Here is a 23,783-nt window from a genome sequence, read left to right as displayed (position 1 = left end):
GTTGCGGAGCACAGGCTCCGGACGCGCAGGCTCAGCTGCCATGGCTCACGGGCCCAGCCGTTCCGCGGCATGTGGGATCTTCCCGGACCGGGGCATGAACCCGTATCCCCTGCATCAGCAGGCGGACTCTCAACCACTGCGCCACCAGGGAAGCCCGCAAGTGCTGTTCTTGACAATCCTAGCTTGGTGAGAAATAAAAAGCCCTTCGATGCAGCGTTTCTGCTTAGGTAAAAAGAGCAGCAGTCCGAGGGTTACACATAGAGATTTTCACTTTGCAGAGTCTCCGTGCTGCCATGAGAATTCTCTAAATCAACCCCGTGGTGTGCCTATATGAGATTCCTCTTGGCGTGCATCTTCCCTTCATACCGACCGTGGCCATCGCCCCAGCATATGCAGAAAAATCATTCCCCCTGCGTCTCCAAATAAGCTGATTCTGGACATACATGGAGGGCAGTCTTTCTTTGTGATATAAAACATAGGCAACAAAAATATAATACCTCGGGCTTCCCTGGTGGCGCAGTGGTTGAGAGTCCGCCTGCCAATGCAGGGGACACGGGTTCATGCCCCGGTCCGGGAAGATCCCACATGCCGCGGAGCGGCTGGGCCCGTGAGCCATGGCCGCCGAGCCTGCGCGTCCGGAGCCTGTGCTCCGCAACGGGAGAGGCCACAACAGTGAGAGGCCCGCATACCGCAAAAAAAAAAAAAAAAATATATATATATATATATATATAATACCTCAATACATTAATTCATTAAAGTGAAAACCTGTCAGCCTCATCTTTGCAAGCAGACAGAGTATCACCATAGTGAGTCTATGACCATGCTCCCTCTTAATGAAGATTGGCATGCCCAATTCTCCTATTCCATAATGAAAATTCGATTTCATTTCTTTTTTCCAAGTTTGGAAAAGAAATCCAAATGCTTGGTATCACTTATGTCTGATGAAGACAAGGGGAGTGGCTTGGTTCTCCCACTCAGTTTTGCTGACATCTAGCTGGGTGACCACAGAAGACTTCTTCCATAGAGCACTACAGATACAAGAGCAAGCTGTACCCAGCTCAGCTCCATTTTGCAGAATCAAAGTCGAAACTCTTCACGTACGTGTGACTACGTGTAATTGATCTTGCTTTCTATTCACATATGGCAGAATGTTTGATGTTTATGGGTGGAAACACTTTTAATTATGAAAGAGACTTTCTGGGTACTTGGGATTCCCTTTAATTTATCAAAGATCTATGTGCTTTCTTCTAAAAATGTTTCCTGTCCTACTCTACAGTGAAAAAAATCACCTTATTTTTTTGTTTGTTTGTTTTACATCTTTTCTGGAATATAATTGCTTTACAAGGGTGTGTTAGTTTCTGCTGTATAACAAAGTGGATCAGCTATACATATACATATGTCCCCATATCCCCTCCCTCTTGTGTCTCCCTCCCTCCCACCCTCCCTATCCCACCCCTCTAGGTGGCCACAAAGCACCGAGCTGATCTCCCTGTGCTATGTGGCTGCTTCCCACTAGCTATCTGGTTTACATTTGGTAGTGTATACATGTCAGTGCTACTCTCTCACTTCATCCCAGCTTACCCTTCACCCTGACCCCATGTCCTCAAGTCCATTCTCCACGTCTGCATCTTTACTCCTGTCCTGCCCCTAGGTTCATTAGAAGCATTTTTTTTTTTAGATTCCATACATATGTGTTAGCATACGGTATTTGTTTTTCTCTTTCCGACCCAGTTCACTCTGCACGACAGACTCTAGGTCCATCCACCTCACTACAAATAACTCAATTTCATTCCTTTTTATGGCTGAGTAATATTCCATTGTATATATGTGCCACATCTTCTTTATCCATTCTTGTGTCGATGGACACTTAGGTTGCTTCCATGAATCACCTTATTTTGAATATGGCAGCAAGTGGCTCACCTTGTGCCCCAAGTTAACCTCTTTTTCAGTCCCCCAAGCCTTTCCCTTCTGCTATGATCCCCAAATCCTCCCCAGAGTGGACCCAGCACAGGTGGGTCGGAGGGACGTCCTGAAGTACATGGCTCACTGACTCAGCTGAGAGAGATACAGCACATTCTTGGGGGGATGAAGTCACTGTCCCCCCAAAAAGTTCCCCAAACATGTTCTTTTCAGTTACGTGAGAGTCATCCGCATGCTATTGAATTTGACCTGAAATTCAGACATGACTCTCCTTGACACTGAATTGTTACTATCCCCATGGTTGCCATGAGTCAGGAGCCCAAAGAGAATCATCTCACTTTCCAAGTTAAAGGGAATCTCAAATGAGCACGTTTTTCACAGAATCAGGCAGACACCAGGGGAAAAAAGCATCCGATTTTGTAGCCGTGGCTGTCCTGCAAGCGTGCTATGAAAAGTTGAATTTGTTTACAGAAAAGGCCAATCAGACGATTCCCATAGGGAAGCGGCGATGCTTTGCATCACTTTGAAAGTGTAGGGGCCTTTCTGCCACGAATCGTGATGTTGTACAAACATTTCCATCCCAGCCATCCCAAGTATTTTGATAACTCAGACACCGTTTAAAAGTTTAGCTCAATAGAGTCACTTTCCATTTTTCATGGCACAAATGAGCCTCTTTTTGACAAGCCGTATTTCTCCAGCGCTGTTCAACAGTGGTTTCCATCGCAGCGTGATTTATTGCCGGCTTCCGGGAAAGAGTGCGTTAGGTATAGGATGTAAAACAAAGATGAGATCAGTCTCTGCATCGCAAGAAAAAAGAAGTTTGCAGAACAGACTTTGCTTCCCTCCTTAAAAAAAGAGAGACAAATCTGCTTGGAAATCAGAAAAAAAGTCTATGAGATTTACAGTGTTCTTTTTGTCATTAAATCCCCCTTTGTGGGATCAGGCCCAGTTCGGTTATGAAATACCAATCTTAAGAAAACAGTTCTGTCTCCTGGGTTCTTAAGTGCTGAGTTTTGTGGGTTTATGATGAAAAACAGCTTCGAGAAATGAGCCAGACATTGAGTCAGAGAAACAGAGATTCACTCTCACCCTCGAGCCATCGTGGAAAGGCCTTCTCTCCACGTGGAGCTAAAGGTGGTGGAGAGGTGTCGGGCGCATCTGTCCCATCTCTCACCTTCAGGGTTTTCACCCCTGGGGGCTTTTTATGCGCAGGTTCTCCTCTCTGCCCCTCTCCCCTCATCCCTTGCTTCCTTTCCACCTACTTAGGCTCTCCTAATCTCAAGGACTGAGTTTTTCTTGAAATTCACAATACCAGCCATTTCAGGATAGAACTAGTGTCCGGAGAACACACTGCTTCTGGATCGAATCATCTCTCTACCTTGTTCCTCTCATGGAAGATGAGAATCAGGCTTGGAAAGTGAGCCAATTCTGTCTTTTGTTCTTATTTTTAACTTACAATAATAGAATATTTTCAGTTCCGTGGACTTGTGCGGAGTGCATGATTAATAACTAAGGTGGGGACCAGAGAAGCAGTCAGCAGTAATTACATGATGGGATTTTTAGCGACACGAAAATAAACCACAAAGAAAAAACAAAAAAAACTCAAGGGATGTAGGACCTCTCAAGGGTGCTTACCCACATTATATAACCAAGTTAAAGTTCCAGTTTCTCAGTTCCTCATAGTAGGAGGGGCCAGGGATGGAGTGTTTTGGGTTTTTAAAAAATTTTTTGTTGGAGTGTAGTTGATGTAAAATGTTGTTAGTTCCAGGTGTACAGCAAAGTGATTCAGTTATACATATACACATATCCACTCTTTTTAAGATACTTTCCCCCATAGTTCACTACAGTATTGAGTAGAGTTCCCTGTGCTATACAGTAGGTCCTTATTAGTTATCTGTTTTATATATAGTAGTGTGTGTATTCAGTCCCCATCTCCCAATTTATCCCTCTGCCCACGCCTTTACCCCTGGTGACCATACGTTTGTTTTCTGCATCTGTGACTCTATTTCTATTTTGTAGATAAGTTCATGTGTACCCTTTTTTTAGATTCCACATATAAGCGATATCATATGATATTTGTCTTGGAATGTTTTTAATCAGAGAAGGAAAACCCTCAAGTTCAACAATCTACCTCCTTCCAAGTAGCCTTCTGCCCCAGGTTTCGGTGTGGCCTAATGGTAATCAACGACTTCAATTTCTCTACTGCCTGTTAATGTATGTTTCACTCAAAACAAAATTATAGGCTTTTTTCCTTTATGTAACATCCAAATAGTCTTAATTTTGCTCCTTAGCAGTTGTATACAGTTATTGCCTACCATCTGGAAAGTTCCCCTTCTCGGCCTAGTTATAGAAGAGATATATTTACCTTTGAGAACATAAACATATGTGTAATGTGTATATGTGATATGTAAATGCATGTGAGTACGTTTACATCTTTGGGGTATTTAATATCATCATTATTATTTACAAATCACGTCCCTGGGACTTAGAACTTCATTTGCATTGAAGTCCATCCAATCTAAATTGCCCCATGCTGTATATTACCTTTTTTTTAAAACTCAGATTGTCAGAAATTCTTATTTTCTATAGATCCGTAGTTCGTGAATACACTGTTTGCCAAGGCAATAGGCAGAAGACTCGGTATAGGAGCAGCAGCAGGGGAAAGCAGTGGAAAGCACGGACGCCCAGTCAGCTGGGTTTCAATCCCATTGGCTCTTACGACACACGTGGAGTTGGGTGAATCACTCCATTTCTTCATCCCATCATCCTGGAGTGATACTGGTCACTGCTCACAGTGCTGCTTGGAGGATGAAATGAGTTCATGCACGAGCAGAGCTGGCCTCCCTACATTGCATATGGCGCCCAGTGTGGGTCAGTTAGTGTCCTGGGTTGGTTACTTCATTACCATGTTGTAGCTCTGTCATGCCCCCATTTGCTGGAAGGACAGCGCCGACATCGGGAGGTTTTAGCCCAAGGCTGATGTGGCCCCCTGATGCCCACCTGCTTTATCCCCCAGGATCATCGATGGACGTGACCTGATGCCCCTGCTTCAAGGGAGAAGCCATCGTTCGGATCACGAGTTTCTCTTCCACTACTGCAACTTCTACCTGAACGCCGTGCGCTGGCACCCACAGAACAGTGAGCAGACGCGTCTTTCTTTCCCTGCTTGTAGGGCTACGTGCAGTCACTGGCATGGGAATAGAAGAAATTGCCAGAGGGCGTTGCTCTCATGAGATGCCCGAAAGATGCTCAGTTTTGCTTTCTCTGTCCTCCTCCGTGTTCCTTCTTCTCTTACGCCTCCCGGTGCCGTGGTGGTCCAGGCAGGGCGTCACACATTGCCGTGACATGTGCTTGCAGCTCCCTCAACGTGGGAGGACTTCCTTTCTTTTCCCTTCCTGGTTAATGCTTATCCATCCGCCCCACCCCCCTGAAAGCCGTCTTCTCTGCCTGCTGTCCTGTAGGTTTTGCACTGGCACCGAATGCCCTTGAGATGTTTACCTGACCTTCTCTCCCGAGCCTCAAAGGTAGGGGTCGTGACTCATCGATCTGTGTTTGGTCACGGATCGTGTGTATTTGCTAGATGTGGATATTTAAGACAGAGTTCAAACGCTTTGATGTTATCATGGGTCCCAAACCCAGGGGTGTTGTAAATCGTGCACTGTATCAGTGACGGGACCTTCTTTGGGTTTTCCAACAGCGGATACAGGGGTGCATTTCTAAAAAGCATAAAGGACCAAGTGGAACCAAGTGAGAATCGTCGGTGTAGTGATAGGGTCACATCTGGTTTTCACGTATTTAAACTTAGAATTACAGTAAGGCTCACATCGCTAAGATGCCTAGGAGTCTATGGGAATCCAGCAACTATTACAGCCCTGCTGTATATCCCAGAGGTAGAGGCTGCTATTGGACTTTGAGGTTCCTCTTCAGTGGGAAATTGAAACTCCCCACTTCTCTAGTGTGTTTTGGGATTCTGCTCCCAGAGGCGAGATTCTCAGAGCAGCTTGTGTATCCCCTGCAGCTGATGACTTGGTAAAAACTCAGGTGACTCTGATACTGGATTTCAATGTACCCCTCACCCCATTCTGCTCACCCAGTCGATTTACCAAAGACATCATTTAAAGAGCAGGTGCTCCATTATTCTTAGAGTGGAAAATGATAACCCTTCCGTTACCCAAAGAGATCACACCAGGTTTACCCTTCAGCGTTTATACTTTCAATCTGGACGGCTTCCTTGAGATAGCTTCCGGAAGACCAATATGGCAAACCATGGGCGCACGATTCCAGGCCCAGAGGGATCCTATTTACGTATCTCATCAATGTGTCCATCATTCCTAACACCCATAGGAATGCTGTCTCTTCTTAGCATTATTGGCAGCATTTAGATCTGAGCCATCTCATCATAAATGAGAGATGTGGTCCTCGCCACTTCCTTTTGTACAGAGCCTGCGAGAAGCGTAAAGAAAGTCTCGGGGACTCTTGTTTGTTTAAAGGATAATATCACGTCCTGAGCCTTGCAGAATTGCATTTAAATAAAGCCAACCCCGTCGAGTGAGAGGAGCCGGAAGAAACCTACTGGATCAGGGGCTGGGGAAGCACATTATGTGGAGGAGTAAACAGAAAAGGGACAGGAAGAGGCAGAAAATAGGAGTAAGTGAGAAAAACAAGACCCAGATTCTGATAGGCAGCTGGCCTGGGGATAAAGCTTGCTTCTAAGACAACACACAAGTGACATTTTCTCTTATGCAGTTCCTTACTATCTTCTGTCCTGAAGCAGCAGCACACGAGGAAAAATGACGGTGTTTCCACACCGGAATCATGCATGTAGCTAAAGGGACTCAGGAAACCGTGGGCTTTATGAATCGTCTCATCTACTTTTCAGATTGTGCCTGAAACTCAGTAACAGTGGTTGCTGCCTTGGCTGTCACACGTGGCTCCATGGCTGTTTGCTCAGTATTTCATCTGTTCATTTGTTGTACACGTATTTATTGAGCACCTACTAAGTGGCACCTTCTGGGCTAGGCTGCGCACCTGTCAGTGAGCAAAATAGACCAAATTCTCTGCCAGGGAGTTGCTGACCTCTTAGCTCAGGACAGGCTGAAGGCTGTGCAAACAGCTGGGAATGCACAGGTGTGTAAGGAAGTGTCACCCGTGTGTGTGGAGTTACCTGTCAACTAGAGAATACAGAAAGTAAACTAGTACTAGTTAGAGGAGATGACTGACATCATCTCGGATCTGTGCTGGTAGGAGTTTATGGTAATCACTACACAGGAGACACTTCCCATAATTGTCAGTGGTAAGAGGGCTGCCTCCTGGCATCCAGATACTTTGCTAGAAAAGAAGAGAGACATTTAGGATCAGGGTTTAGAAATGTAGCGTCAGGGCAGCAGTGAGCTGGACCCACCTCCGGATGGCTCAGGCATCTTGCCAGCTTGTTGGGAAAGCACTGCTACCTGGAAGTCAGCCAGGCGGCGAGCGCTGACACCCCGGCAACTGGCAGACCTGGCAAACGCACGACCTGTTCCTCGCTCGGAAAGCACAAGCTTACCAGCAGTAAGTACGCTGGTACCCGTAAACTAGAGCTGAGTGGTGGTGTGGTTAAGATCCAGTTGCCGTTTGTCTTGGTCAGTTGGACGCCTACATGTTACAATTCCCAACTTGTTACTCATTTTCCCAAAAACTTAGAGCTGGAATGCTGTTTCCACCCTTTTAAAACATGAACCCCTTTCAGCTTTCATATACAGTGTCTTCTCTATAATTGAATCATTCTCTAACGATAATGTTTCTGTAATTTCGTTGTCTCAGCAAATTGAATGGCCTAACTTAATCATCTCATATCCTTACGCCCACTGCATTTTAGAAGAACTCACGAAAGTGTTATTAGGACACCGGTAACTTTTCTTGCTTTACAACGGTAATTGTGAGTTTAAATTTACTGTTCCGCATGTATTCAAAAAGTTTGGCTTTAAGTTTTGACCTACGAAGCAGGTCAAGTAAAAATTCAATGTAAGGACAACTTGATTTTATGGTAAAATTTATCTTAAAGACTGGTAGTTAGCTCTGAGATTCTGCTGCAGATTTTTGAGCAGATGAATGTAAGGCTATAAACTAAATGCTCGCATTAGTGTGAGACTTTCCAGGCTAGCTGGTCGTACAGAAATCCATGGGATGTGGTTATGCTGATGTGGAATCCAAGGAGTCCCATAAATCCTGCTAGCTTTTCAATTCAAGTTTGTTGGAAACTTCTCTCCTGTGACTTTCTTTTAAAGCATCATTTGAAAAACCTCAGTAGTACCCCTGAAGCGTACATTGTGTATAGAAAAATGATAAACAATTTTGACTTTTAAGACTTCAAAATAATTTTTTAAAATCTTAAATCACAACAAAAAGCAGTAGGAAATTAGAATTCATTCCAAAGAAATTTGTTTGTATCTAGCTCTTTTAAAGGTGCCTTTTTTTGAAAATAGGAGATAAGTGAGGTTTAAAATTGCAACAGTATTGCAATAGTATTTGAGGAAAAATGCTTGCTTTGTTCACTAAGATTTTCACCCAGTTAAAAAATTAATTTTGCCTCTAAAATGCACCTAAGAAAAGAGAGAAGATTCTAATTACAGCTGCCTATGTCTCAGGAGTTGATTGGTGTAAGAAAGGCTATGCTTAGTTTTTGTCTTTATTAATGACTTCAGTTTGTGTCAGTGGTCTGATTCTCCTTTGTCTGATTACCGGAAGTTAAACCTGAAGGGTCAGAAACAACAAATCGAGGGCCGAGGCTGAACTCACGGGGGCTGTGGCATTTTCACATGAAAGCTGCAGAGAACGTTCCTGTACTCCAGCTTACCTTAAGAAGGAGAAGCCCTTGCCCAACCAGAACTTTTGCTGCAATTAAGAAAAAACGCACATACGTAAATCACTTCAAGGATATATTTCAAGTCTTAGGATTTCCTTTTCCTTTTGGTTGAAAATCTCGACCAAAGGCTGCATTCCCAACAGCTCTTGACCTTTGCGATATTCACCCACTAATTCCTTCACCTGCCTTCTCAGCCCGGTATCGTGGGACGTGTGTGTGTGTGTAATTGTAGGAACGCAGGGTGATGTGTCCCAGGATGGACGGAATCTGCTTTGCCCACAACCTAAGAGAAGGTGTGATGGTGATATAGGAGGATGGAAAAGGTTTCCCGGAAATTGTGTTCAACGTTTATTCAATTTGTTTTATCTCATTATCACTCAGATGCTTCAGTAACGGGCTTATCGTCCCAACCATTCATTTCCTTTAATGGAAAAACACCGTCATAAAAGGATATTTTGTTTTCTCCCACTTGGTCTATCAAACATGTATTTTTATATGGTACTTCCTATTACCTTTTAAATAATATTAGACCATTGTTGAAACATACGTCTACTTTTTTTTTTATTGGAGTAGAGTTGATTTACAGTGTTGTGTTAATTTCAGCTGTACCGCAAAGTGACTCAGTTATACATATACACATTCTTTTTCATATTCTTTTCCATGATGGTTTATCACAGGATATTGAATATAGTTCCCTGTGCTCTACAGTAGGACCTTGTTGTTTATCCATTCTCTATATAACAGTTTGTATCTGCTAATCCCAAACTCCCAATCCATCCCTCCCCCAAATCCCTCCCCCTTGGCAACCACAAGTCTGTTCTCTACAGACATCTAATACTTTTCGACTAAAGTTTTCGCTTGTCTGACCTAAGATTACATTAATGCTTGGACGAAAAACGTGTCAGCCATGACTTCTGTTCATTTGTCACAATGCAACCTTGCTTCCTTACAGAGACAAAATACATCAAAATGGGAGTTTCTTTCTCGAATGCCCAAAGCACAGTGTTTCTGAACGAGTCCTCCAGTGTTAGCTCAGCACCCAGCTTATTCGCAGCTACCATAGGCCACTTCTTCTGCCCTTTCCCCCCGACGTACTCGCTCCTACTGATTTTCTGCAATATTTTGCACATCTCTCTTCTTCGATGTCAGTGTGGGGCATATGTCAGTTCTCACAGTATTCCTGCTTGTTTCTAGCTCCGTCCTGATTTGCTTCCATGTGCTAGCAGAGCTGGGCATTTTCTATGGGAACATTTTAGTTCTAACCAAGGCATGTTGTAGTGAATATTTGTATAATACAAATAATATTTGTATTATATTAGGTATTCATATTTATATTAATATAAATAAATATAAATTATAAATATAATAATATAAATTATATAATTTATATATTATATAATTTATAAATTTATATAAATATAAATTATATAAATTATATAATTATATTAAATATTTCTGTCTTCCTCACCTTTGGATCTTCTATCCACAAATGTTTTGTAGGTGATTGTAGGCTTTTCCCTGTTACTCTCTTATTCTTTTTTTTTTTTTAACATCTTTATTGGGGTATAATTGCTTTACAACGGTGTGTTAGTTTCTGCTTTATAACAAAGTGAATCAGTTATACATATACATATGTTCCCATATCTCTTCCCTTTTGCGTCTCCCTCCCTCCCACCCTCCCTATCCCACCCCTCCAGGCAGTCACAAAGCACCGAGCCGATATCCCTGTGCCATGCGGCTGCTTCCCACTAGCTATCTACCTTACGTTTGTTAGTGTGTATATGTCCATGACTCTCTCTCGCGTATATGTCCATGACTCTCTCTCGCCCTGTCACAGCTCATCCTTCCCCCTCCCCATATCCTCAAGTCCGTTCTCCAGTAGGTCTGTGTCTTTATTCCTGTCTTACCCCTAGGTTCTTCATGACATTTTTTTTTCCTAAAATTCCATATATGTGTGTTAGCATACGGTATTTGTCTTTTTCTTTCTGACTTACTTCACTCTGTATGACAGACTCTAGGTCTATCCACCTCATTACAAATAGCTCAATTTCGTTTCTTTTTATGGCTGAGTAATATTCCATTGTATATATGTGCCAAATCTTCTTTATCCATTCATCCGATGATGGGCACTTAGGTTGTTTCCATCTCCGGGCTATTGTAAATAGAGCTGCAATGAACATTTTGGTACATGACTCTTTTTGAATTTTGGTTTTCTCAGGGTATATGCCCAGTAGTGGGATTGCTGGGTCGTATGGTAGTTCTATTTGTAGTTTTTTAAGGAACCTCCATACTGTTCTCCATAGTGGCTGAACCAATTCACATTCCCACCAGCAGTGCAAGAGTGTTCCCTTTTCTCCACACCCTCTCCAGCATTTATTGTTTCTAGATTTTTTGGTGATGGCCATTCTGACTGGTGTGAGATGATATCTCATTGTAGTTTTGATTTGCATTTCTCTAATGATTAATGATGTTGAGCATTCTTTCATGTGTTTGTTGGCAGTCTGTACATCTTCTTTGGAAAAATGTCTATTTAGGCCTTCTGCCCATTTTTGGATTGGGTTGTTTGTTTTTTTTGTTATTGAGCTGCATGAGCTGCTTGTAAATTTTGGAGATGAATCCTTTGTCAGTTGCTTCATTTGCAAATATTTTCTCCCATTCTGAGGGTTGTCTTTTCGTCTTGTTTATGGTTTCCTTTGCTGTGCAAAAGCTTTGAAGTTTCATTAGGTCCCATTTGTTTATTTTTGTTTTTATTTCCATTACTCTAGGAGGTGGGTCAGAAAGGATCTTGCTGTGATTTATATCATAGAGTGTTCTGCTTATGTTCTCCTCTAAGAGTTTGATAGTTTCTGGCCTTACATTTAGGTCTTTAATCCATTTTGAGCTTATTTTTGTGTATGGTGTTAGGAAGTGATCTAATCTCATACTTTTACATGTATCTGTCCAGTTTTCCCAGCACCACTTATTGAAGAGGCTGTCCTTTCTCCACTGTACATTCCTGCCACCTTTATCAAAGATAAGATGTCCATATGTGCGTGGGTTTATCTCTGGGCTTTCTATCCTGTTCCACTGATCTATCTTTCCGTTTTTGTGCCAGTACCATACTGTCTTGATTACTGTAGCTTTGTAGTATAGTCTGAAGTCAACTCTCTTATTCTTGAAATGCGTCATCTTTTTTATGTGACCACTGCATGTCTTTTGAAGACACACTTGATAACAATACACTGCACCCTTACGTTTATTCTATATCTCCTGTCTAGCAGATGCTCTGCTACGCTCTTTGCATATGATGCCTCTTTTAATCCTCCTTATTAAAAGTGAGTTTGATTATATTCGTATTAGATTTGGCCGTAACAGAAACAAAAAGTCACGGTAGCTTATATCAGAGGGAGGTTTCTGTCTTCATCTCGTGAGTGAAGTCTAGTGGTAGGTGGTCCACAGAGTTTCAGGGATGCAGACTCCAAGCTCCGTCCCACCACCTGGAGGATGCAGCAGCTTCTTCTGCGTGGAGAAGGGTGACAGTGTCCACCTACGGGCAGCAGGAGGGAGCAATGGATGGAAAGAATGATGTTCCCCAGGCCAGAAGTTGGTCACCTGTGCACACCTGGTAGCAGAGGAGGCTGGGCAGTGTAGCCTTCATTATGGGTGTCTGTGTGCCCTGGTGACACCCCACAACTTTGGCAGCCTGAGGATAGTTTCAGTCTCTACCAAAGTTATTTACAGATGAGGACGAAGAGGTGTCAGAGGTCACAGAACAGGCGTGCAGTAACAAGAGTTGACGCCAAGTTGGTGCTAATCCAACACTGGCTACTTTGAGAGTCTGCCCTGTGGTAAATTGGAACTTCTTCCCCCAAGACAATAAGTTCTTTTATTCACACTCGCAAAGATGATTCTTCTTCCGCACTGTTGTCTCTCTGGCCATCTCCACAGCCCATGGACTGTTTCTGGAATTCATTCGTGTCCTCTCATTCCCTAAGTCCACCCATCCTTGGGGACCTCAGCTCTGGTCTCCCCTGGATGAACTCTGACCCTGATCCACACCCTCCCACTGCCGCCATGTCCACCCTGCACATGCCTCTGTGCACACGCTTTCTTGAAGGCAAAGGTGACGTGGAGACCCCCCGTGGAGAAATCTCTGACTTCCTGGCTCATTTATCTGCCGTGACCAAATGTCACCAAGCAGCCTGAATCTCTGGCTGGCTGGAGGCTGTGTTGGCGGTGAGTGATTTTGGGCAGGACGCTCCCAGTGGATCTGGAGGAGAGACGCACAGAACGTACCGGGCTTCCTGTCTGCGCCCATGCCGGCTTCCGTGGTGGCAGCTGTCTTCTTCCCTCTTTTTCGGTGTCTTCCTGATCATCCCGTCGGCCCGTTCATCATTAATTTACCAGCACATTTTTATTGAGCATCTGTTCTACGTAAGGCCCTGGGCGCTGGTAATTCACAGATACATTCACTCTTCTATGTAAGGCTCTGGGTACTGGGCATTTTGCACCCGTGGGAGATAACAGTTCTTGTGTTCAGAGAGCGAGTAACCTAGAAAGAAATGGAGTCCACAGATGGTGGTAGCCCTTCAGGGCTGAACGCACGGTAGAAACTGCTGAGAGGCGCCAGGAAACAGGGGTAGCTTCTGGCTGGAGACCTGGACAGGCTCACAGAGGATGAGTTGTCAGACCTTGAACAATGGATAGGATTTCAACACACAGAGACAGTGAAGGGGAGTGGGAGACTTTAGCATGCCTTGTGTACCCACTCAGTACAGGATTCATATTTCCGTCCCCCCAAATGCAAAAACAAACGCTTAGTCAAAGGGAGTGTTTTGCTTTCGGGCGCTCAGGCATCGCTCGTGGAGCTAGGGTTCCTCTAAATCTGAATTTAAAAGCAGGTGCTCTGGGTCACAGCCCTTACGTGCTTCCTCTTCCTTCTCAGTGTTTTTGTATCTTGAGTCTCAGTGCAACCAGCGCAGGAAGCTGGCAGAACCGGGTCTATAATCCATGAGCCCAGTACTGGGTCGTTGAGGGTCTCGGCTACAGAGAATGGGTGGGCACGAGTCTCAGGGGTCAAGAACAAGAGCCCTTGGGTCTGCACTTCTCTGGGAGCATGTGTGAAGACACTGGTGCCCTAGGTTGCTCCACGTGGGCCCCCATCCTAGGATCTTTGGGTCTAAGACAAGAATGTGGCATTGATGTCAGGTGGCTGGCTCAGGACAGGGGAACACGGTTGGGGGGCATCATGGAAGCAAGGAGGTCGCCATGAGCGTGGGAACCTTGGGGTGGATTTTCAGATGTCTGTCCAGGAGATGAGATCAACATTACTAAGGGGGCAAGCTGAGGGTCCCAGTGGGGTGGTATGGGCCGCTCACAGTGGGAAAACACAAAAGTCTTTGAAATACTTCTAGAAGGACTCCAAGATGGCGCTATGTAGTGGGAAACACTGCTAAGACGGAAAACCCCAAATGACTCTGGGTGGCTTCTGTATGTATGCAGAATCCTCCAAACACCCAAAATAAATCTTGCCAAGACTAGCTGTTCAACAACATTCATCAAAGGATGTCTCAATCTGAGTGATAAATTAAGAGCCAGTGTGTTGAAGCCATTTAAATTTTGTTGTCCATATTCTTTAAGAATCCTTAGGAGGAGGGGGAAGGTGTCTTAAGACTTGTATTACGGTGGCAACAGGTTTAAGAGCATAAAGAAACAAGTGTTTTTGTCTTAGATTGACGGAAGCTTTATATTCAAAGCTAACACACAGGTGGTTATTACTATGCACCTGGCATTGTTCTGAGAGCTTTACACGTGGGCATGGATTGTTAACCCCCAAAGCAAAGCCCCGAGACCAGTACTATTCTTATGCTCACTTATCAGAAAAGGAGCTGCGGCCCTGAGAGGTTAACAGCCACGCCCAGCATCCCACAGCTAGGAAATCGCAAAGCTGGGATTGGAACCCACACCGTCAGAGCCATCAGAAAGGGGAGGAGAGTTCAAGCAGATCGTAGTCCACTAGCCACCAAGACAGGAAACCCTTCTGAGCTCAGAGACAAAGGATGTCTCCCCTTGATGCTGGTCGTGGCTCCAGGCTGGCAAGACTCCTCGCGTGAAGGGAAAAACACTTTGCCAAGTGGACTGGTATCTGTTAGGCAGAACTTAGCATCTAATGTCTGCAGAGGCTGGTTCCAGTGCCGCATGGACAGAAAAAAACGGGCTCTGCATTCTCTCTGTTTCTGTTCTTGGGGACCCTGTGTGCTCAGGCTTGGGGTTTCTCTGTCAACGGACCTCTGAACCTTTTCTGGTGGCTGAGTCCCTGGGAGTGATCAAAATCACAACAGCTGTTCCTGTCCTGGGCTCTCACGCCCCTCAGATCCCCAAGAAATCCCAGGAACCCACTGCTTATTTTAATTTGGATGAAATAGCTGTTTTACGATTACACTTGGAAGGTGCTGAGTTCAGGGTCTAGCTTAGGAGTCAAGTTTTTCTCACTTCAACTCTATTTGCCTTTTTGTCAAAGGACTGTAAACTTTCTTTTCTCATGAATCCTCTCAGTTTTTTTCCAGTGGTGATTATGCATAAAAATGGGTTTCATAGGTAGGTAGTGATCTCCACAGCGTTGTTTTTTTTTTTTTTTTTTTTTGTGGTTCGTGTGCCTCTCACTGTTGTGGCCTCTCCCGTTGCGGAGCACAGGTTCCGGACGCGCAGGCTCAGCGGCCATGGCTTACGGGCACAGCCACTCCGCGGCATGTGGGATCTTCCCGGACCGGGGCGCGAACCCGTGTCCCCTGCATCGGCAGGCGGACTGCGCCACCAGGGAAGCCCTCCACAGCATTTTCTATGGCCTTGACAAAGCAGCCCTCTAACTGTATGTCATCTTTGTCCTCTAATAGTCACAATTATTTCTCTTAAATTTTGGAGCGTATTTTAAACCTAAGTCGAATCATTGTTCCCATCAATACTTAGACTTTTTTTTTGAAAAAAATGTTCCATTTAATTTTCCTGCATTCTCCCTAGAAAATGTAATAATTGCTTCCTCTGGTCAGTGGGTGTCAATTGTAAGAAAGATTCAGATCCCGTGGTGGTCAAAATATTTATCTGTGACAGAGGTGAGACAGAAGCAACCTTTGTTCAGAGTGCACTGGAATTTTAACAATAGAGAAAAAAACTTTTTTAACTCAACATTTTTTTAGTAGTATATGGAGAAATCCAGGATGAAATACATTATTAAAATAATTTTGGTAAACAGGGATAAATGTACCTATTAGAAATACAAGGTGACACCAGGTACCTCCTGTCTTATCACATGATCTGCTGATTTACTTTTTTTCTGTTGAAATGACACCTTTGACAATGTCGATTCCTGGGTTTTTGGTGAGCAACGGAACAGTAAGGCTTCGTATCTTATACACCTACATGCAATAAAATGCAGCCCAGTTTCTCTCATTTGAGCAACTCCAAAGTGGTCTAAAGAAATAATACAGAGAATACTCAACGTATCTTTTTATAAAAAGTTTCAAAAGCCCAAATTGCGCTATAAAAAGGCAAACACCCCTATAGCTTACCCAACAAATCTTCAGAAAAATTAATTCTTCATTCTGCACTTGTCCGACCTGCACTGCCATACCGCCGCTGCTCCCTGTGAGGACACTTGAGGTTTATTTACTGACTGGTCCTTAAAACTGCCCGCCCGTCTGTTCACACCTGGGCAGGACAGAGCACAGGTGGCTAGTGATGGAATCTACGTGCACGGCTTTCAAAAGCAAGCGGGTAGGGCAGGCCCTTAAATGAATTTGTTCTGGGAGCCTGTACTCCCTCGGGGTTTTAAGCACACCAAGACTTGACTCGAATGTCAAGTTCAAAACAGCCACCAGATGTGCAGCTTTGGGGCCAGAGCAGAAGAGACTTGCTTCCCCAGGCCTCTGTCTGTAAGAGCCTCGGCCCCGCTGACCCTGATGGAGGACAGATTCTAAGTGACTGCAGCTTCTCGCTGCCGAAAAGGCTTCTGAAGGAGATCTAGGGGTCAAGGGGAAGGAGAGGGGGGGACGGGAAGAATTTGAAGGTAACCTGCTTCCTCTTGACCTTCCGCTGGAGAGGAAAGCAGGCCCTGGAATTCTTCCTGCAGCCTCGCAGCCTGAATTCATCTTTAGAAGGCAGGTGCTGACCTGTAAGTTGTGTGAAGCGACACAGCCTGTAAGTGCCATCTCTCCCAGCATCAACTACGCGACGGACGGGAGGTTCCCCGTTACGGATCCCTTCAGTGTGTGTATCTAGGCCGTACGCACATTGCTCGTCTGTGCTGACTGGTTCTTCCCCAAACCAGAGGGGTTTAGTCACCTTTGAAGATGCTTGTCTGAGGTCAGGGGCTGTTTGGGGAGCACGTGGGACCCGTGGCAATTGTTTTCTGTTAATTCCATTCATTTCTTTTGCATTTGGATCCATGGGCCACTCGATACCTATAACTACACAATCACCATCTCCATGCCGACAAATGATCGAAGTGAATCAAATAGCTGTGTGATGCTTTCTAGTGGGACAGTCTCTATGGTTTTATATAAAAAAGCGGAAAGGATAAGGCGAAGAAGGACATTCTCGGTCTGCACCTAGTTCTGCTTGGTTCGTATGTGTTGACTCTGTTTCGATCTGCCACCTTTTTCCACCCAGGAAACACTTTTTAGACCCCTGTCAGAGCATGTGTGATGAGTAGTCAGCTTTCAGAAAGCCATAACGTTGTAGGAGAAACAGGAAACCAAACATTTCACAATTATTTGTTGGTAAATTAATTTTTTCTAAAAATGGCAATATTGGGTGTTTAATGGAACACAGAAGTTACATTTTAAAAACTACGTAACCATCCTACTCTGGGGTCACATTGGAATTTTTAACACCTTTATTAAGGTATCACATATAGAGCATAGAATTCCAGTTCAGCCATTTTTAGTAACTGTATAGAGTTCTACGACTATAGTCAAATCTAATATCAGAACATTCTCTTCACCCCCAAAAGATCATTTCTGAAGCCCAGCTGCAATTTCTCCCCATCCTCACGCCCGGCCTCACTAAATTCTGGATGGGATGCGTCTGGGCTTTCTTAAAAGGGAGGAAATCACATGTTAGCTGAGGTCCTAGCGTGTTTCACATGGTTCCTGATGGCTATATGCACGTGTACACGTGTGTATATGTGTGTGTGTGTGTCGTGTTTTACCATCTCACGTACGTATTAGCACTGAGCCTCCCTCTTCCCTCCGCTTTGTTTTAAACAGAAACACAGGCTGCCAAGCTTAGCATCTTGAAGTTGGAGAACAAAAAGGGTCAGAGCTCAGAGCTTAGAATCTGTTAGTCAGTGTGTATTTGCTGAGTGCCTGTCCCAAGTTTATGAGACTGAACTGTGGCAGTCCTCTTAGAGTTCTCTGCTCAAACTATTAGTAAGGTTTTTTCCTTTCTCACTAGCTTCTCCCAAGCAATTAGGGGTTGGGAAAAAGATGGAAGAGGGAGAGAGAGGAAGAGGGGAGGGGCAAGAGAGAGAGAGAGAGAGAGAGAGAGAGGGAGAGAGGGAGAGATGGATCAAGGAGGAAATGCCACAGTTCTAATATGGTTAAATTTGCATCCTAACAGCTATTGCATAATCAGCTTCGTCTCTTGTTCTGTCGCAGTTAAACAGCAATGCATGGGTTTTTTTTTTTTAAGCTATGTCTCTTACCCTTTTGAGCCTTAAGCATGAGAAATCCATTCCACGCGTAATCGAGCGGTAGGTCTCTGCCTTCTTGCAGCGCACGGCAGGGTGATTTCTGTGCATGTTCTCTTGGGGGTGACTCTGATGACGCTGTCCCCACGAGACCCACTTCTGTCCTTGTCAACCACAGGCACGTCCATCTGGAAAGCCTTTTTCTTCACACCCAAGTTCTTCCCTGAGGGCGCCAACGGATGCTTTGCCACACACGTGTGTTTCTGTCACGGGCAATACGTCACTTACCACGACCCGCCTCTACTCTTTGACATCTCCCAAGACCCCAGGGAGAGAAACCCGTTAACTCCGACGTCACAGCCCCGGTTTCGGGAGATCCTGGAGACCATGCAGGAAGCGGCAGCCCGCCACGCTGAGACCCTGCGGGACGTCCCCAATCAGCTGTCGCTGGGGAACCTTATCTGGAAGCCGTGGCTTCAGATGTGTTGCTCATCTTCAGGCCTGTTTTGCCAGTGCGACTGGGAGAAGCAGGTTGGGAGAGGAAGCCATTAGCCACGTGCGTCTGGGGGCGCCCGGGGCCACCCCACCTGCTGCATCACAGACGAGCTCGGGGAGCGGCACTGAGCGAAGCCAGCCCTGGCAGCTTCCACCCCGGGACTCAGATCCCTTTTCTCTGTCTTCTCACCTGGAGACACCATCAAAACCCCACATGTACACCCTGGGGAAAAAATCAGGGTTTGCAGTAAACAGAGGCACAGACATTCGTCACATCTCCCGAGGCCAATGTTATATGAATGCGGTAAGCGGGACTTCAGCGAGTCTGGCCAACAGCAGTGCGGACGGAGAGCAGGAAGTTGCACAGGTAACTTGTTCATCTCTCAGCCAATGCACGTGATCCCCGACATAAGGCATCACTTACTCCACAAGCTGATGTGACGCTGTGGCCACTGTGATTCCCCTTATAGCGCATCACAAAAAAGAGAATAAAATTTAAAGAGTGTTTACTAAATCTAACACATGCAACGTTATAATGAGTAAAAGACCATCTTGACCCATCATGGATGATGGTAAGTTCCAGTTTGGTTATTGGAAGGCAATTACTGTCAGTATTATTTGCAATAATATGAAATACTATTCATGATATATATGTTTATATATATACAGTTTATTCGAGAAGTTTACAGTATTTAGAATCTTATCACTATTTAAGTAAAAGCAATAGAGGCTCACAGCTCTGTCTGTGCTGCAGCCTTTTGGTGAAATCCCTCAGGAACAATAATGCCAAGACAAATCTCTCCTGTACGGATTTGCATCCCATAATTGGCAGCATTCTACTTGGGTTCTGCTGTTTCTTTGGTGAACGGAGGTTCTGAACTCAAAGGCTGCTTCAGTGATGCTGCAGTCCCTGGAATCCCTTCTAACAGGATTCAGAATTCTTGGCATGTAAAATGTGCGATATTTCATGGGGGGAGAAAGACACAAGCAATCCATCCACGACCCACACCCATGAACGTGACATCTTGAGTTCTTGCAGAATTTAATGAAGAGAGAAGGTGGTTCGTGTCCGTACATACCCGTACACATGTCCGTGTTTTCTGTGGTCTGATCCTGTGGCTAAGAAACATCGATGCCTCCACCATGAGATGTGCAGTTTTGTTTGAATTCCATTTCCTGCAACCTCAGTAACGCAGGATGAGGCATAACCAGGTCACGTCGGAGACTGGGGGTTAGGGGCACGGCTGGCAAGAGTTCCAATGTCTGAGCCACCAGCCCCTCCTGAGGAAAGGATTCACTTGTGCGGAGAGCACTTAGGTCACCTTCAGGCGCTGAACATCCTCCAACAGTATCATGCAGATTCCTTTCCTGATCTGTCCACAGGAGCTGTGGTCCCTCTGCCTCCCGTTCATCTCTTTCGGGAACATGTCTGAACATCTGCTCTTGGCTCGGGGTTTTCTCCATCCCACAAGAGTGCAGGTCAATGGAATACCCCACCCCACTTGTACCCTGGCCCCTCCGGGCACTTTGGAGAGGATGTGTACAGTGTGGCTCAGGCTTTCTGACAGTGGACTCTCATTTCCTCTGTTTGTCTCCCCTGAAGAATTTCTAAGATCCAGCAGCATGTCCCCAGCTCCTCTTTAAGGTCTACTATTTCAGATTTTAATCCTTCTTTTTCTTAAAAAAGAGAAAAGATTCCCGCCCCCCCCACCCCCCGCCCGCCCACTCCCTGGGAATGGTTTAAAGTTGGAAAACAAACAGGATTCTTTCTTTTAATGCGGATTTCTCATGCAGAAATTGCCCGAAATCTGTCACATTGTTCTAGGAAATAGTCTCATGAAAGAATGCACCAGCATGTTACTAATGTGTTAGGGTTATTGCTATTATCATACAGAAACTATATAAAGCCACTTACGAACTTACGTTTGAAGATGATCATGTTTACTCAGAATTGAACATACTCAATGCAGATGGACTTTTACAAAACATTTTATGATGTAAGAACATGAGTTTGAGGGTGAAATAACTTGAAGGAGTTTTATAGATGATGTGAATACATAGCTTTGTATAGAATTAATCGTTTAATCTATACAATGGTAACAGCCAATGAAGAATCCATATACCTCTGGAGGTACAATGAGCTTTAAAGTATTTGCCTCAGAATAACTTGGATCACCCTTATGTTTCACGGTATTTGAAAATCAGGTTTATTTGTCATAATCATAATTACCATAGACTTCAGACCACTTACCATCTGAAAGTTTTGCTTGGAATGTACAGCAGGAAATTGGAATTCCCATCGGTGTGGCCTCAAGTTGTATGCGCAAACCTTAGTGAGTTTTGAAGCTTTAAACAAATTCTTTTTAAAAAAAACCTGTGTATTTCTAGCATTTCGTAGATGTTAAAGGCTAAGCAAACACTAATCTATAGACAGGGCACTATTTGACAACGTCAGTATCACTGCATGAAAAGCAAAATCACAACCTACGTATCGAGGTAATTAAGGATTAAAGAAAGGAAACAGATTTCAGGTAGCCCTGAAGGACATCCAGTGAAGGGTAAAGAAACAGGAAAAGTACTTGGCATCTGTCTGAACAATGCGATCTGTGAAGTGATTGCCTCTGTGCAGGTTTCCCAGAACCTTGTCCTGATGTTAATGCAAAATGAAAATAAAATTTTCCTTGGCAATTAAACATTCTGTGCTGTCGCGCCGTGCTTTCCCACAGGACTCAATTCAGCAAGCGTGCGGAGTGTTTCCTATGTTTGGGGCACGATGTTAATGGATGGGGAATATGGGTTTTAGTTCAGCAAATATTTATGGAATGTCTGAGGCTCCGAGGAGGGGTAGGAAGTATAGAGATGGCTAAGAAATAAATAGCCCATGACTTTCATATTAGAGGGCAGGGCAAGGGCCAAGTTATCCATCTCGCACACGGCCTCTTTTCAGGGGCTCACAAAAAAATGTCTAATGTCTTTTTAATGTCAGAAACAAAAACGGAACATTTGGGGTTGAAGATCATAGGCGCACAGGTACCAACGCAGTTGTAAACTAGAATTCTTTTGTGTTTTAACATGGTTTATGTTTTTATGTAACCTGTCTTTATCTTGAATCTTATGCATACGTTTCCCCCTGGGCCTTGGAAGTCTTAACCGGTCCTGGACCCAGATGAAGCAGCTTCTTTGCTCAACAGATGTTTGGGGCAGAGAAGAGTCTAAATTTTGATACGACAAACCTTGCCCTCTCTTCTCTACCTTTCGACTGGGTTCCCTAGGAAGGCAGAAGTGGAGTCAGACTAAACCGCTGAAGCCATGAGAATCAGGAAGGATGCGGTGATGCTGGGGCTCAGGTGGGCTCTCACTGACCCAGCCATTCTGGATAAACGCTAAACCATGCCCGTCGGGCGGCGGGCTGACCCATGGGTCCTAGTAGGGGGAGGTGTGCGTGGATGAAAGATGTTGCTTTGCACAGACTCCTGTGCAATACACGCCAAGCTTCGTCACCTCCTCTTTGGTCCTGAGAGGATGTGAGGTGTGATGTCAGTGACCAAGTGCCTCGTAAACTATAGCTGCCTGACTCCCCTCACCTCCCATCCATCTGGGCTGCCCTGGCCTCAGACAGGACAGTGTGGGTGCCCCGGCCATCCTTGGTGTTCCGATGCCACGAACCGGGTCTGTGTTGCTACACCTGCTTCTAGCTGACATCACTTCCTACCATCTCTTTGTGTGATGGGCTCCGAATTAAGTGATCGTGATTTACAAGTATTTAAGAGTGTCAAATATTATGTTAGAGGAGCTGTTTCAATTAAGGAAACGTCCACTTACCTAATTAGAACACAAGCAACTTGAAAACGACCCATGTGTTCATGCAAAGGAAATACTGTCATGAAGCAATTTCTCAGTTTTCTGAGAACTCAATGGACCCTACATCTAGGAGAGCCTCAAATGTTTGCCCTAAAGGCGGTTCTCGTCATGAAGTTCAGAGCCTCTAAATGACCTCTCAGGGTACTGCTGTTTATCTTACCCATCTTCAAAGAAGCTGATTGTCAAATGAATGTATGATATATTCAAAACAGAAATAGGGCTTCCCTGGTGGCGCAGTGGTTGAGAGTCTGCCTGACGATGCAGGGGACACGGGTTCGTGTCCCGGTCCGGGAGGATCCCACATGCCGCGGAGCGGCTGGGCCCGTGAGCCATGGCCGCTGAGCCTGCACGTCCGGAGCCTGTGCTCCGCAACGGGAGAGGCCACAGCAGTGAGAGGCCCGCGTACCGCAAAAAAGCAACAAAAAAAAGAAATAGACTCACAGGCGTAGAAAACAAATTTATGGTTACCAAAGGGGCAAGAGAGGGGAGGATTCAACTAGGGGTTTAGGATTAACAGATACACACCGCTATATACAAAATAGATTAAAAAACAAGCATTTACTATATACCACAGGGAACGATATTCAATATATTGTGATAACCTATAATGGAAAATCTGAATATATATATATGAGTTACTTTGTTGTACACCTGAAATACACAATATTGTAAATCAGCTACACTGCAATTAAAAAAAAAAGGCAGATTGTATGGTTTACCCAATGAGCAAACATAATGACTTTCATATGGTGGTCTGGGATATAAAATTGGCCTCCCTGGTTATATGAGGATCTCAGGTTTCAAACTGTATTACCTGTGCTGAGGGATGGTGGTGTTTTTCTGAAGGCCCAATTTCCGATGAATATATTATTATAAATATGAACTGTGAATTGCCTGTCAAAATTTATGTTGTCTGAATTTAACACAGGGTGCAAAACTAAGTCACACACAAAGATATGACATATTACCTAGTGGGCAGGGCCCCTCAGTAACTGCAGG

General features: G+C 44.7%; 1 protein-coding gene across 5 annotated transcripts in view; it reads left to right on the top strand.

Annotated features, from left to right (window-relative positions):
• Positions 1–23,783, top strand: part of STS (steroid sulfatase) — a 387,926-nt gene that overhangs the window by 95,235 nt on the left and 268,908 nt on the right. For 2 of the 5 annotated variants that reach the window (XR_009517951.1, XR_009517950.1), the window contains exon 9: positions 4,937–5,058. Coding sequence is in view for 3 of the 5 variants with exons in the window: in XM_060001752.1 (XP_059857735.1) it covers positions 4,937–5,058; positions 18,607–18,980 (496 nt within the window). In the remaining 2 variants the exon portion in view is untranslated. Of the gene's footprint in view, positions 1–4,936; positions 5,059–5,381; positions 5,445–8,646; positions 9,735–18,606; positions 21,693–23,783 lie in introns of those variants that run through there. The other 3 variants (XM_060001754.1, XM_060001753.1, XM_060001752.1) reach the window with 3 other exon arrangements.

Source organism: Delphinus delphis, chromosome X, assembly GCF_949987515.2.
Source record: "Delphinus delphis chromosome X, mDelDel1.2, whole genome shotgun sequence".
NCBI lineage: Eukaryota > Metazoa > Chordata > Mammalia > Artiodactyla > Delphinidae > Delphinus > Delphinus delphis.
Note: the sequence above shows the minus strand (reverse complement) of the source record. Positions and strands in the feature narration are given on the sequence as shown.